The 14,047-nt window shown below is 34.2% G+C and overlaps 1 protein-coding gene across 4 annotated transcripts; it reads left to right on the forward strand.

The window, feature by feature from the left end:
• The first annotated feature begins 315 nt into the window (after nt 1-315).
• On the forward strand, nt 316-8,562 carry LOC107935578 (zinc finger BED domain-containing protein RICESLEEPER 1). 4 transcript variants are annotated; one of them, XM_041087976.1, is made up of 15 exons: nt 316-1,441; nt 2,809-2,858; nt 3,345-3,896; nt 4,222-5,989; nt 6,115-6,149; nt 6,251-6,368; nt 6,501-6,586; nt 6,692-6,728; nt 6,816-6,967; nt 7,073-7,167; nt 7,253-7,364; nt 7,558-7,650; nt 7,758-7,838; nt 7,916-8,148; nt 8,249-8,562. In XM_041087976.1, the coding sequence occupies exons 1-15, from the start codon at nt 316-318 to the stop codon at nt 8,424-8,426; spliced, it is 4,716 nt and encodes a 1,571-aa protein (XP_040943910.1). In that variant the 3' UTR covers nt 8,427-8,562. The 4 variants fall into 4 exon arrangements, with proteins under 4 accessions (XP_040943910.1, XP_040943911.1, XP_040943912.1 ...); XM_041087977.1 differs by having other exon boundaries at nt 6,504-6,586; XM_041087978.1 differs by having other exon boundaries at nt 7,916-8,152; nt 8,249-8,384.
• The last annotated feature ends 5,485 nt before the right edge of the window (nt 8,563-14,047 follow it).

The raw sequence follows: 14,047 nt of genomic DNA on the forward strand, positions 1-14,047 counted from the left end.
TTCCTTCATTAATTAATAAATTTACCTTTAGATATTTATATTTCTATAAAAATTAGATAATAAAATCAGGGATCAAATTTGTGAAATTCTAGTGTTAATGTAGACAAAAAAAATTTTTTGAGAGGGTAGGTTGAGATATTATTTAATTTGCAGGCAGGTAATTTGTAGGAAGCAAAAAGAAAAGTCAAAATAGAAACATTGAGTATTCCGCGTGAGTGATCATTGACGCGAGTGATCATCTTGCTTCTTTCACTTGCTTTTCTACCATATTTCTCTTCTGCGTTACCCAAACTCTGTTCAATCTCACCTTCTTTCATGGCTTCTTCTTTTTCCGACACCGCCTTGAATTTGTTACTATCCTGCGCTGTAGCTATTGAAGATGGGCATCTGAAAAGCGCCGATGCGTTCCTTCAAAACATCTTGATTCTTGCTGATGAGAGACGCAACAAATATCAAAGCGAAGTGGTGAAATACTTTGCGGACGCTCTGGTTCGCCGAGCCTACGGACTGCATCCCGCTTCTTCCTTCCTCGCTTTCCCGGCGAATCCTGCACCATATTATCATTATAACAGCTACCATATTAATGGCGTCATAGAAAAAGTTATCAATGATGCTTTGATGGGAAACAGGCGATTGCACCTCATTGATTTCTCCATCCCGTATTACGACAGGTTTCAGTATTCAGTTCTTCGTACACTACCGAACTTCCTCGACTATCCTCCACCCGTCCGTGTAAGTTACATACTTCCACCATTTCTGAAAAAACATGTAAAGTTCCCACGCCAAATGGAGTTTTTGACTAGGGATGCCAAGGAAGTTAATGTAAACTTGGAGGATTTGTTGAAAGTGGTTTATGGCAATAGTTTGGCAGAAGTGGATGAATGTGAAATAGATTTCAAAAGAAGAGATGATGAAATGGTGGTGGTTTACTATAAATTTAAACTTGAGAAGTTGGTAAGAGATGCAAAAGCAATGGAGAGAGAGTTAGTAAGATTGAAGGAGATAAATCCGACGATTGTGATAATGCTAGACTTTTATTCTAATCATACCCACTCCAATTTCTTGACATGTTTCAAGGATTCATTTCAGTATTCCTTGAAGACTGTTGATTGGTGGTGCGACTTGGGCCTTTTTTTTTATGAGTATGAGTGCGAGTGCAACATAGAGGCATGGGAAGGTAATAATGTAATTAGGCGGCACCCAACTTTGACAGAATGGCAACATCTCTTTTCAATGGCTGGCTTTAGTCGAATTCCATTAAACCAGAGGAAAGATAATCTTAGCGTTGAGGATGAAAGTTTGTTAGAAATAATGGGGGAGGAAGAAGAGTGTTTGATTTTAGGTAACAAGGGATGCCCAATGTTTTTCTTGTCGGCATGGAAACCCAAAGTTGAAGATGGACACTTCAATTCCAATTCCACCAACCATAAGTTTGGACAAGGTATTTGTTTTTTCTTTTCTTTTCTTTTTGAATTATATAATAAATTATCAATTTATTGATTCCATCAATCTATTTTTAATTCGATCAAATTTAAATAATCTTAAATTATATATCAATTTTTTTATGCATTGAAAACTTATAAATTTCTATATTAATCACCAACCATAAGATTCATCCATACTAAAATAAATTATTTTAAAATTACTAAAAATAAATAAGTTAAAATAAATTATTTTAACTTTCTTTTTTTTTTTCATTCAATTGAGCTTTTAAATGTTAAAATTTCAATCAATTGAAGAATTTTTCTATTAAAATTAACGGTCAATTGTTAAATGGTAACGGTTACCTTTTTGTGTTATTTTCATCACATGGCATGGAAGGATTGCGACACATGGTGAAAATTAATTTTTTATTAAAAATAATAAAAATTATAATCATTATAAAAATATACAAAAATATTTTAAAAATTACAAGAAAATTTATTGAAAATATAGAAAAGCGCACAAAAATGATAAAATTGTTATAAATAAAAATAAAATAATTAAAAACTTGCAAAAAAATTAAAATTAAAAATTATATAAATTGCAAAAATAAAATATTGTAAAAAATGAAAAATATTTAAAAATGTAGAAAATAATAAATTTTAATAAATTAATAAAAAAATTACAAAAATATTATAAAAAGTATAAAAATTATAAAAAATTTAAAAATATAAGACAGACTAAGGTCGGAAAATCAGTTGAGAAGTCAAGTGACAACTAAGCTTGTTTATAAAATTGTAGATATTTATATATATTTAAAATACTTGATATAATTTTTATTTTTTAAAAATTTTCTATTATTTGTTGAATAATTTTTTTTGTAATTTTATACAAATTGTTTTCATGTTTATAATTTTTATAGTTGTTTTATGATTTTATTTTTTATGATTTTTAAATGAAAATATCAATTTTTCGTTATGTGACATAATCTTAATGGACCACATGATGAAAATAATCCAAAAAAAATAGTAATAGACTTAACTAATTGAAATTTTAATGTTTAAAACCTCAATTAAGTGAAAAAAAATATAAAAATAGTAATAATTCATAATCAAAAGGATTTAAAAAATAATTTATAATTAATTTGATTTAGTTGAAATTAAATAACTGAATTATTCATTTAACCAAAATTTCTCGGTTTTTTAAATATATTTTATTTTAATTATAGTTTACATATTATTAGTTTAATAATATTTATTTAAAGTTAAAATATATATTTAGGACATGATTAGTAATAAGTTGAATTAAACAGAAAGTGACGAAATTAATAAAAGTTGATTCATTTGACTAATTATAGCATTTTCATCGAATGGAATATGTTTGTAGGTTTCAATCCAAATCCTCTGCCTCGTCAACCTCTTCAACCTTTTCTAGAGGTTTTACTTTTACATTTAGCTCTTCTTCTTTTTTTTGTACATGTTTAAATGCATTTGGGCCAGTCGGCTTTAATTACTTTTTTACAATAAAAAGTATAACTTTTATTTAAATTTAATTATAAAAATAAAAATACTCATATACTCATATTTGAAATATTTTAATTTTTAAAATAGTAAAATTAACCATTTTAGGTAGCCTAGACTTGACTCAAATGAGCTTTCAATTTTTTTAGTTCAATCCGACTTTAACTTATGAATACCTATCTATGTAAGAGAAAATCAAATTTATTTGAATAAGTATAATTATGACATTATGTTTTTAATTTATTTAAATTTATGAATAACTGACTTTGAAAGGTCACTTTTCAATTTTAATTATTTTTATCAAATTAAAAGTACAATGTCAAAATTCTTTTCATTTAGAGTGTTATTCCAAAATTTTAAATTTTGTTTGTGATAATTGTTTCTTATTTAATAATTGTACAGGGTTTGATATTGAATCGATTAGCTGCACTTGCCGAGATACATGACATATCAAAAGATTTATGTTGTAAATACAAGCTTTCATTGGCTTTAACATGGGCTGCTAAGGTTAACAATATGAATGAAACTATCTCAGATCTAAATAAAAAACGTGCTTTTTCTATCCAAAGAAATTCTTGTTATGTGAAAGATAGGAAATCTTTTTATTTTATGGAAGATTATGAAGGCACATGTTGGGGCCCCTCCATTATAAAGAAAGAATTTGAATCAAGGGACGGCTACCATTTTGAACCATCTCTTACTAAGGTAGAAGACCTAAGATATTTCGATTTAGATTATTATAACATAGATGTTGCTGTTGCCATCTGTCTACAAAATCGTCGCACAAGTGATGAAGTTTATATCGTAGAATTTTTTTGGCCTCCAACTGAGAGTGAAATATCAAAATCTAAAGCTCTTCGTATTTTCGATGACATGAAACATATGAAGACAACGTTTGTAACAGTAAAAGTTCAAGTCCCCGAAATTAAGTTCCAAGAAGGGCCTTATAACAAGGTAATTATTTATTCTTCCTTGTTAATGTCATAGACTGGAAATCTAGTTTTATTTTAACCTAATCAGTTCCATAGAAACCCATAAGGAAAAACTTACATCAAGAATGCAGCTTAATAAATTAATTCCACAGTAAATCTAGTTACCTTTTTTACAATATTGGTGGAATATCTTTTCAACATCGTATTCATATTTTCTGCTTAAATATTGTATATATATGTAGTATCAAATAGGTTTTCCCTTTGGATAAAATATTGAAATCATATAAAGTAATATACATGATTTATTATTCTCATTTTTAATGGATTATTTCAATGATCACTCTCAGATTGTGGAAACAAAACGAAACAAACAGAGAAAGTCGTGGTCAAAGGTTTGGGTGGACTTTGATAAGTTTGAAGAACATGGAAAACAAGTAGCCAAATGTAAACACTGCCTCAAGGTGTTTACAGGGTCAAGTAAGAGTGGAACCACACACTTGAATAACCACTCGAAAGTATGTCCTGGTAAGAAAAAACAAAATCAAGAAAGCCAGTTGATACTTCCAGTTGATACCAATGAAAGAAGCTCAACGTTTGATCAAGAAAGGAGTCACTTGGATCTTGTGAAAATGGTTATTAAGCATCAGTATCCATTAGCTTTGGTTGGTCAAGAAGCCTTCAAGAATTTTGTGAAAGGTTTGCAGCCGATGTTTGAGTTTCAATCAAGAGATAAATTGTTATCTGACTTCTATAAGGAAAAGAAAAGAGAAGTTCGACAGGGTTTTGATAAACTTGCTTGTAAGTTCAATTTGAGAGTCACTTTGTGGAAGAATGGTCTTGGAAAGACTGCATATTGTTGCCTGATAGCACAATTTATTGATGATGATTGGAAACTGAAGATGAAGATTCTTGCCTTCAAAACTTTGAAGCATATATATGACACAAAGGCTTTAAGTGAAATTATCCAGAGATCAGTTTCAGAATGGAATCTAGATGAGAAAATATATTCCATAACTATGGATGACCCTTCTTTGAACGAGGAAATGTTTCAGCAAATAAAAGAAACTTGTGTTCGTGATCAAGGCTCGCTTTCTTCGGCTCATTGGTTCATTAGTTGCAATTTTCTTGAGGATGGGTCTCGTGAGATGTATAGTATACTTCATAAGTTTAGGGAATCCATTGAATATGTCACTGAAACAACACATGGGAGACTAAAATTCCAAGAAGCTGTAGATCAAGTGAAGCTACAAGGTGGGAAATCATTGGATGATCTTTCTTTCAAGTTGGAATCAGAATTTGACATACTTACTAGTGCTTTGAAATCAAGAGAAATCTTTTGTCAGTTGGAGCAAATTGATGGCAATTTTAAGCTAAACCCATCCATGGAGGAATGGGAGAAGGCCATAGCTCTAAAGAGTTGTTTGAAATGTTTTAATGATATCAAAGGAACTCAATCCATTACTGTAAGTTTGTACTTTCCAATGCTTTGTGACATATACAAGAAATTTCTTCAGCTGGAAAAAAGCAATCATTCATTTCTTACATTGATGAAGAGGAAATTTGATCGCTATTGGAGCTTATGTAATTTGGAATTAGCTGTTGCAGCTGTTCTTGATCCAAGGTTAAAATTTAAAATCGTGGAGCTCTCATATAATGTGATTTATGGCCATGACAATAAGATGCAACTGAACCGGTTTTATAAAGTTCTTACAGATGTTTACTGTAAATATACCAATGGAGCTAGAAATTCGATTGCATCCACTTCAATATTGGGTGATTCCAATTCTTTGACAACAGAGACTGCAAATGATTGTATTTTGGACTCCTTCAATAACTTTTTACCCTCATGGAAGTCAGAGCTTGAGGATTACTTAGGTGAGTCAGAGCCTGCACTTCCCTTAGATGGAGACATACTTGGTTGGTGGCGTGTCAATTCCCTAAGGCTCCCTACTCTTGCAAAGATGGCTCGTGATCACCTTGCAATGTTGGTAGCAGTTTCGATGCCATGTTCGGTTGTTAGTGCCATGATCACACATTCAAGCTACAATAGCTTGGACCCTGATAGCATGGAAGCTTTGGTATGCAGTCAAAATTGGTTGGAAACTCTTAAAGAAAGTAAGTCATAACTCTTAATTTGTTTATCTGCTTTCATTTGATCTTCTACACTTCACTGAGAGAGTCCAATATATTTTTTAAAGCTGCATTATTCATCACTTAACTAAGTTCATTTACTATCACAGATGAGGGAGAAAATCATGAACTTACACAAAATACGGTAGGCAGTGTACATGAATTATGATTAGAAGCTATCTCCATTGAATCTTTTTTTCATACACCATGAAGACTGAACTCCCTTGATGCATTTTCATTTCATAGGAAAAAAGGAAAAGGAAGATGGATGAGGAGGACACTTATGTGGTAAAAAGTTTCAAACCTTCGAATTGCGAAAAAGCTAATAGTACCAAAGACATTGCCAAAGATTCCAACAACAATGGTAATTTACTACACTTATTATCATTAACAATTATGGTACTCAAACTCGGATGTCAATGTTTTTATTTAATTTGAAATTGATTAAGCTGTTGAAATATCATATGGTAATATATCTTATTTTAATTGAATCTAGAAGAGCTGCAAATAGTGAAAAGTTGCAAAAATGGGTGTAAGGAAGAAACTGACAGTGGAAACAAATACAAAGCTGCCAACAAAATGGTAAGAAATTTAGTGCTATTTTTTTTTTATCATTTCTATCTTTATTTAAAGAATAAATGTTGTTATTTCACTTGAACTGAAAAGATGAGAACTCTTTCTTTATAGAATGTTGGCAAAGAAGTGATACCATCAAAATCATCAGGTATTTTCAACTAAACAAACTACTTGAATTTGGTTTTCCTTAACAATGAAAATAAATTAAATTATTAAGCAAAGCTTCTTAATACAGAACTTAATCTTGGAAGAAACACTAATGACGTAATAGAAATTTTGAGTGAAGATACGTCGATCGATACTAATCAATTAGATCAGGTCGAAAGCTCATCTTCCGAGTCTGATAATGAAACAACATTGAAGGATCAAGGATCATGGTGTGAACAGGTTCATACTTCATTTCTTTGGTTATACATACACCTACATTCTTTTGGTTTTATGCATATGTTAATGTTTTTACATCATGATTTTATTTGATTATTGTTCTCATAGGACGTTAAGGCATATTTACTCTCAAGGTTTACAAGCAAGGAGCATAAACGGCTAGATAAATGGCAAAAGAAATGCGAAAGGAATGAGTTAAATGGGTATGCTGCTAGCTTTGATGAGTTAATATTAGAATATGAAGTAATCATCATAATTTAACCATATAATAATGTTTATATTTCACAGAAAAATGATTGGACGAGATGTAGAGTTTAAATTGATGGGTAATGAATTGGCACCTTTATTCATGGTACCTCAAGATGATGAAACTCGAGAAGAGTACTATATTAATGATTCGGTAAGTAATTATCAAATGTATAGTGGTCGGGCATAAATTAATTCAGTAATTCATATATTTGTATCATCTTCATAATTATATTTTGTGTCATGCATTAGTTATCAAGTTGCGTTCAATGTTATCATGTCTTCAATCTAGTATGAAACTAATTGAAGATAAATTAATTATGTTAATTTTTTATGTTATGATACAGGTTGTTAACGTTTTCTTCGAATTGCTTAAGAAGAGATCTGACAAATTTCCAAATGCATACATCAATCACTATTCATTTAGCTCTCATTTAGTTGTAAGAACCTTTATCTTACCACAATCTAATGGTATTTGGAATTGAAATTGTTATTATTTTATAAACATTATATATAATGAAAGTAACATATATTTTGGAACCATCAGACTCAATTGATAGAAGGATTCAAATCAGAACATGAAGTATTAGCTTGGCTTAAAGTTGAGAAGCTAAGGGGTGTACATAAAGTAAGCTCTCTGATTTTATTTTTTTTAATTTTCCTTTTGGCTTATAATTGAGATTTAAAATGTGTTTGTGATCGCAGATGCTTTTACCATTGTGCATATCATCCCATTGGGTTCTTTTATATGTTGATATCAAGGAAAAAATATTTTCATGGTTGGATCCGAATCCGTCTTCTCAAATACTATCTTTCCATTTCGAAAAACCTGTTAAAGTATTACAGTGCTTTAAAAGCTTTTTACTCCCAAAGCTTGGTTATAGTGATGCAAATGAATGGCCATTTGTGGTGCGTAATGATATCCCAAAGCAAAAAAAGTAAGTACTTTTCATAATCTACAGCTTTGTAACTTTTTAATTTACTTGTTATCTTACAAATTTGTCTCTTTTTTTTTCATTTTTTTATTATAATATGAAGCTCGGTTGATTGTGCGGTGTTTGTGATGAAATACGGTGATTGTCTTACGCACGGTGAATGCTTTCCTTTCAAACAAGAAGACATGGTCCATTTTCGTCGTCGCATTTTTCTAGATATATATCGTGGAAGATTACATGGAAAAAAAATGAAGATTGATGTCTTGTTTAAGAACTCATAGTCAAAAGGATGTGAATTCGAATTTTTAAAATTTGATGGAAATTATTGTTTTTTAATGCATGCATGATACTTTCACTCACACATTTTGTCAATTTTAAAGTTGAATTATGATCATCTTCCAGTACTGTATTTGAGGACAATGTTTCATTAATTTTTTATTTTTTATATTTTTAATATCATTTTTTTACCCACATCGTGAATATGAAAAAATGTAGTATTAACTTTTATTTAAATTTAATTATAAAAATAAAAATACTCATATACTCATATTTGAAATATTTTAATTTTTAAAATAGTAAAATTAACCATTTTAGGTAGCCTAGACTTGACTCAAATGAGCTTTCAATTTTTTTTAGTTCAATACGACTTTAACTTATGAATACCTATCTATGTAAGAGAAAATCAAATTTATTTGAATAAGTATAATTATGACATTATGTTTTTAATTTATTTAAATTTATGAATAACTGACTTAAAAAAGTTACCTTTCAATTTTAATTATCTTTATCAAACTAAAAGTAAAATGTCAAAATTCTTTTCATTTAGAGTGTTATTTCAAATTTTCAAATTTTGTTTGTGATAATTGTTTCTTATTTAATAATTGTACAGGGTTTGATATTGAATCGATTAGCTGCACTTGCCGAGATACATGACATATCAAAAAATTTATGTTGTAAATACAAGCTTTCATTGGCTTTAACATGGGCTGCTAAGGATAACAATATGAATGAAACTATCTCAGGTCCAAATAAGAAACATGCTTTTTCTATCCAAAGAAATTCTTGTTATGTGAAAGATAGCAAATCTTTTGATTTTTGTCTTATTATGAAGACACATTTTGTGGCCCATTCATTATAAAGAAAGAATTTGAATCAAAGGATGGCTACCATTTTGAACCATCTCTTACTAAGGTAGAAGACTATAGACATTCCAGTTTAGATGATTATAACATAGATGTTGCTATTGCCATCTGTTTACAAAATCGTCACACAAGTTATGAAGTTTATATCGTAGAATTTTTTTGGCCTTCAACTGAGAGTGAAATATCAAAATCTAAAGCTCTTCGTATTTTCGATGACTTGAAACATATGAAGACAACGTTTGTAATAGTAAAAGTTCAAGTCCCCGAAATTAAGTTCCAAGAAGGGTCTTATAACAAGGTGTTGGTGCTGTAACTGAAACTAACAGATTCAGTGCAAACTAGTCAAGCAAGTCTCGAGACTTGCTGAGCAAACAAGAGAATTCGAGCAAGAGAAAGAAAGAAAAGCTAAGAAAAATGAAGAGAAAAATTGATGAACAAACTGAACTTCATTCATAAAATTGCATAATGGCACAATGCCAATACATAAACCAAGCACTAAGCTTGTCAAAAACAGCAAATAATTACCTAAACATCACCTACCTCCACTAATGACATGGAAACTTGAAAATTTGGCTTGTAAACTTATACAAAGTTGTGTTTACAGCTCATACATAAGCTAATTACATCAGTCAACAACCTAACTTAGTTAGAAATGAACTAAGATTACATTTCATTGACTAGGAATTACAAAATAAACACAATAAGCTTGCATCAGCAGCTCCTGCATGACTTGGTCTTCATGGCCTGCATGCTGTCGAGTTTGCTGCATGCTGAACCAACTTCATCACTCCTCATTGGTTTGCATGAAGCAAACACCTAGCTTCTTTCTTAGACATTCGAACCTTGTGACACTAAGGGCTTTGGTTAAAATGTCTGCAAGTTGATCCTCTGAATTACAGTGGATCAGCTTTACTTCCTGAGCTTGCTCCATTTCTCGAACAACATGCAACTTGATGCTGAAATGTTTTGTTCTTCCATGGAACACTGGATTTTTAGCAATTGCTACTGCAGATTGGTTGTCACAGAAGATCTCAGTAGCTTCCTCTTGATGCACATTCAAGTCAGCCAATATTTTCCTTAGCCATATGGCTTGGTTGACAGCACTTGCTGTTGCCACATATTCTGCTTCAGCAGTAGATTGAGCTACTAGACTTTGCTTCTTTGAGCTCCAGCAAAACATGGCTAAACCAAGGTTAAAAGCATACCCTGAGGTGCTTTTCATGTCATCTATCGAGCCAGCCCAGTCACTATCAGTGTAGCCAACCAGCTTCAAATTTCCTTCTTTGCTGTACTTCAAACCATAGTTTAAAGTGCCTTTGACATATCTCAGCACTCTCTTTGCAGCTTGGAAATGCTTCTCATTGCAGCAATGCAAGAACCTTGAGAGCAATCCTACAGCATACATGATGTCTGGTCTAGTGGCAGTCAAGTATAGCAAGCAACCAACTAGACTCCTGTAGGTTGTTTCACAAACTTTCTCAAAATCACCTTGGCTCGATAGTTTTTCTCCAACAGCAACAGGTGTTTTAGTTGCCTTGCTGTTTTGCATGGAGAACTTGGTCAGAATCTTTGTGGCAAAGCTTCTCTGGCTTAGAAATATCTCATTCTGTACTTGAGACACCTCCATTCCAAGAAAATAAGACATCTCCCCAAGATCAGACATTTCAAACACTTCTTGCATCTTGGTCTTGAAATCAGCCAGCACTACTCGATCTCCTCCTGTCACCAGAAGGTCATCAACATACAGGGACACAATGAGTTGTATTTGTGTCCCTTGTTTCTTGACATACAGTGTTGGCTCACTCTTACTTCGATCAAATCCCAGATCAGTCAAGTAGCCATCGATTCTGCTATACCAAGCCCTTGGAGCCTGTTTTAATCCATATAGGGCCTTCTTCAGTTTGTAGACCATATGCTCTCTGCCAGCTATTTCAAACCCTTGTGGTTGTTCAACATAGATGTCTTCATCTAAGAAACCATTCAGAAAGGCTGATTTCACATCAAGTTGATGGATTTTCCATTCGAGCTGTGCTGCTAAGGCAATCAGCAGTCTGATGGTGTCGAGCCTGGCCACTGGTGCAAAGGTCTCCAGGTAGTCCAGGCCATACCTCTGACTGAACCCCTTGACAACTAGCCTTGCTTTCAGTTTGTTCAAGGTTCCATCAGCATTGTGCTTGACTTTGTACACCCATTTCACCCCAATCACCTTCCTTTTGACTGGCCTTTCAACCAATTCCCAGGTCTGGTTCTTCTCAATCATGCTGATCTCCTCAGCCATTGCCTGCTTCCACCCTTGCTGAGCCTCAGCCTCTTCAAAGTTGCTTGGTTCAGCTATGGCTACATGAGCCCTTTCATAAATCTCAGCCAATGACCTTGTTCCTCTGACTGGTTCATCATCAATATCCATTTCAGGGACATTTTGGTCTGGCTCAGCTTGGTCTGCTGCAAGTTCTTCAGAAACTTCTTCAGGTTCATGTCTTTCCCAGTTCCAACATGACCTCTCATCAAATACCACATCCCTGCTTACTGACACTTTGTTTGTTGAAGGATCTAAAATCCTATAACCCTTCTTAACAGTGCTGTAGCCCACCAAAACACCAGGTCGAGCCCTTTAAGACAATTTGTCCCTTTTAACAGCAGGTACATGTGCATAACAGATGCATCCAAAGACCTTCAGATGAGCCAGTGATGGTTTGAAGCTAAACCAGGCCTCGAATGGGGTCTTTTGATCTAAAGCCTTGGTTGGAAGTCTATTTTGAATGTATGTTGCAGTGTTAACTGCTTCTGCCCATAGTGCTTTAGGCAGATTCTTCTGAATCATCAAGCACCTGGCCATATCCATCAAACTCCTATTCTTCCTTTCACTTACCCCATTCTGCTGAGGTGTATATGTGTTGGTAAGTTGATGTTTGATGCCTGCCTTATCACAGAAGGCTTGGAACTGAGCTGAGGTGTTCTCAGTCCCATTATCAGACCTTATGGTCTTCACCTTGCAGCCTGTTTCAGTCTCAGCAGCAGTTTTGAACTTCCGAAACACAGTGGCCACCTTTGATTTCTGTTTTAAGAAGTAAATCCAGCAATATCTCGAGAAATCATCAATGAACAGTATGAAATACCTGTTTCCACTTAATGACTCAGTCTTCATAGGGCCACACACATCAGTATGCACCAGTTGGAGTTTTTCAGAGGCTCTCCAGGCTTGATTCGAGGGAAATGGGAGTCTGGCCTGCTTTCCTAGCTGACATACTTCACATACATCATCATGGTCCACTGAGTTGATGAAATTTTCAGCCAGGTCCTCTCTGACCATTCGGGCCATCGATCTGAAGTTGGCATGTCCCAGTCTTTGATGCCACAGCTTGGATTCATCTGAAGTGGCTGTGTAGGCAATGTCTGACTTTTTTGTCCAGTCAACCACAAAGCTCTTATCAGCCATAGGGACTGCCATCAGTTTGGATCCACTTGGATCACTGATTTGGCACTGGTGGTCTTTAAACACAACTGAATAACCTTTTTCCAGCAACTGAGCTATGTTGAGCAGGTTTCTGTCAATTTCAGGCACCAACAGCACATTTGAAATTACTTTGCTACCTGTAAGGGTGCATATCAGCACATCACCCCTGCCTTCAGCTTGAATAAAATGACCATTTCCTATCTTGACTTTAGTTCTGCAGCTTCTGTCTAAAGACTTGAAGATTGTAGCATCAGGTGTCATGTGGTTGGTGCATCCACTGTCTAGGAGCCAACCAGATGAGGACCTTTCCTGAGCAGCTGAGCATGACACAGCAAAGACTTGCTCCTCTTGGTCACTGTCCTCCTTAGCTACTCGAGCCTCAGCTTTCATCTGTTGAAACTGATTCTGCCTCGATTTGGTCTTACTCTTGCAGACTCTCTCAACATGACCCTTCTTTTTACAATGCTGACATACAGCATCTGGATTGAACCAGCATTTTTCTTTTGGATGACCAGCCCTTCTGCAGTGCTTGCAAGTCTGACCCTCTTTTCTTGCAACATCAGTCCTTGGCTTGTCTCTCCAGGCCTTCTTGCCTTTGTAGGCAGTGTTTGTTCTTGCCTGAAAGGCACCTTCTTGATGCTCCTCCAGTCTACTTGCTCTTCTTTGCTCTTGAGCATATAAAGCATTGATCAACTCTGTCAGGGAGATGGTGTACAGGTCCCTTGAGTCCTCGAGAGATGAGATTCTTTCCTCATACCTCTCGGGCAGAGTTGCAATAACCTTCTCCACTATCCTAGCTTCCTTGAGCTGCTCTCCAAGGAGCCTAATGCTGTTAACCACAGTCATAATCCTGTCAGAGTACTGCTTGATAGTTTCTTCTTCCTTCATCTTCAAATTCTCGAAATCTCTCCTTAAGTTCAGCAACTGTTGCTGCCTTGTCCTCTCTGTCCCTTGAAACTCCTCTTGCAACTTATCCCAGGCTTGTTTTGGTGATTCACAGGCCATAATCCTTGTGAAAATCACATCTGACACTGAGTTCTGGATGCAAGACATGGCTTTGTGCCTCTTGGTCCTCTCATCAGCATACTGCCTGATTTGAGCCACTGTTGGATTGCCTCTAAGTGGCTCTGGTTCAACATCTGAGTTGACTACCTCCCACAGATCGAAAGCTTGTAGGTAGGTCTTCATTTTAACCACCCATATGTGGTAGCCTTCTCCATTGAAGACTTGAGGTGCAGCTGGTGAAAAGCTTGATGAAGCCATGAATTTGTATAACAGATCCCTTAAGAAATAGGCTCTTGATACC

The sequence above is a fragment of the Gossypium hirsutum genome, chromosome D02 (genome assembly GCF_007990345.1).
Source record: "Gossypium hirsutum isolate 1008001.06 chromosome D02, Gossypium_hirsutum_v2.1, whole genome shotgun sequence".
NCBI classification, from domain to species: domain Eukaryota; kingdom Viridiplantae; phylum Streptophyta; class Magnoliopsida; order Malvales; family Malvaceae; genus Gossypium; species Gossypium hirsutum.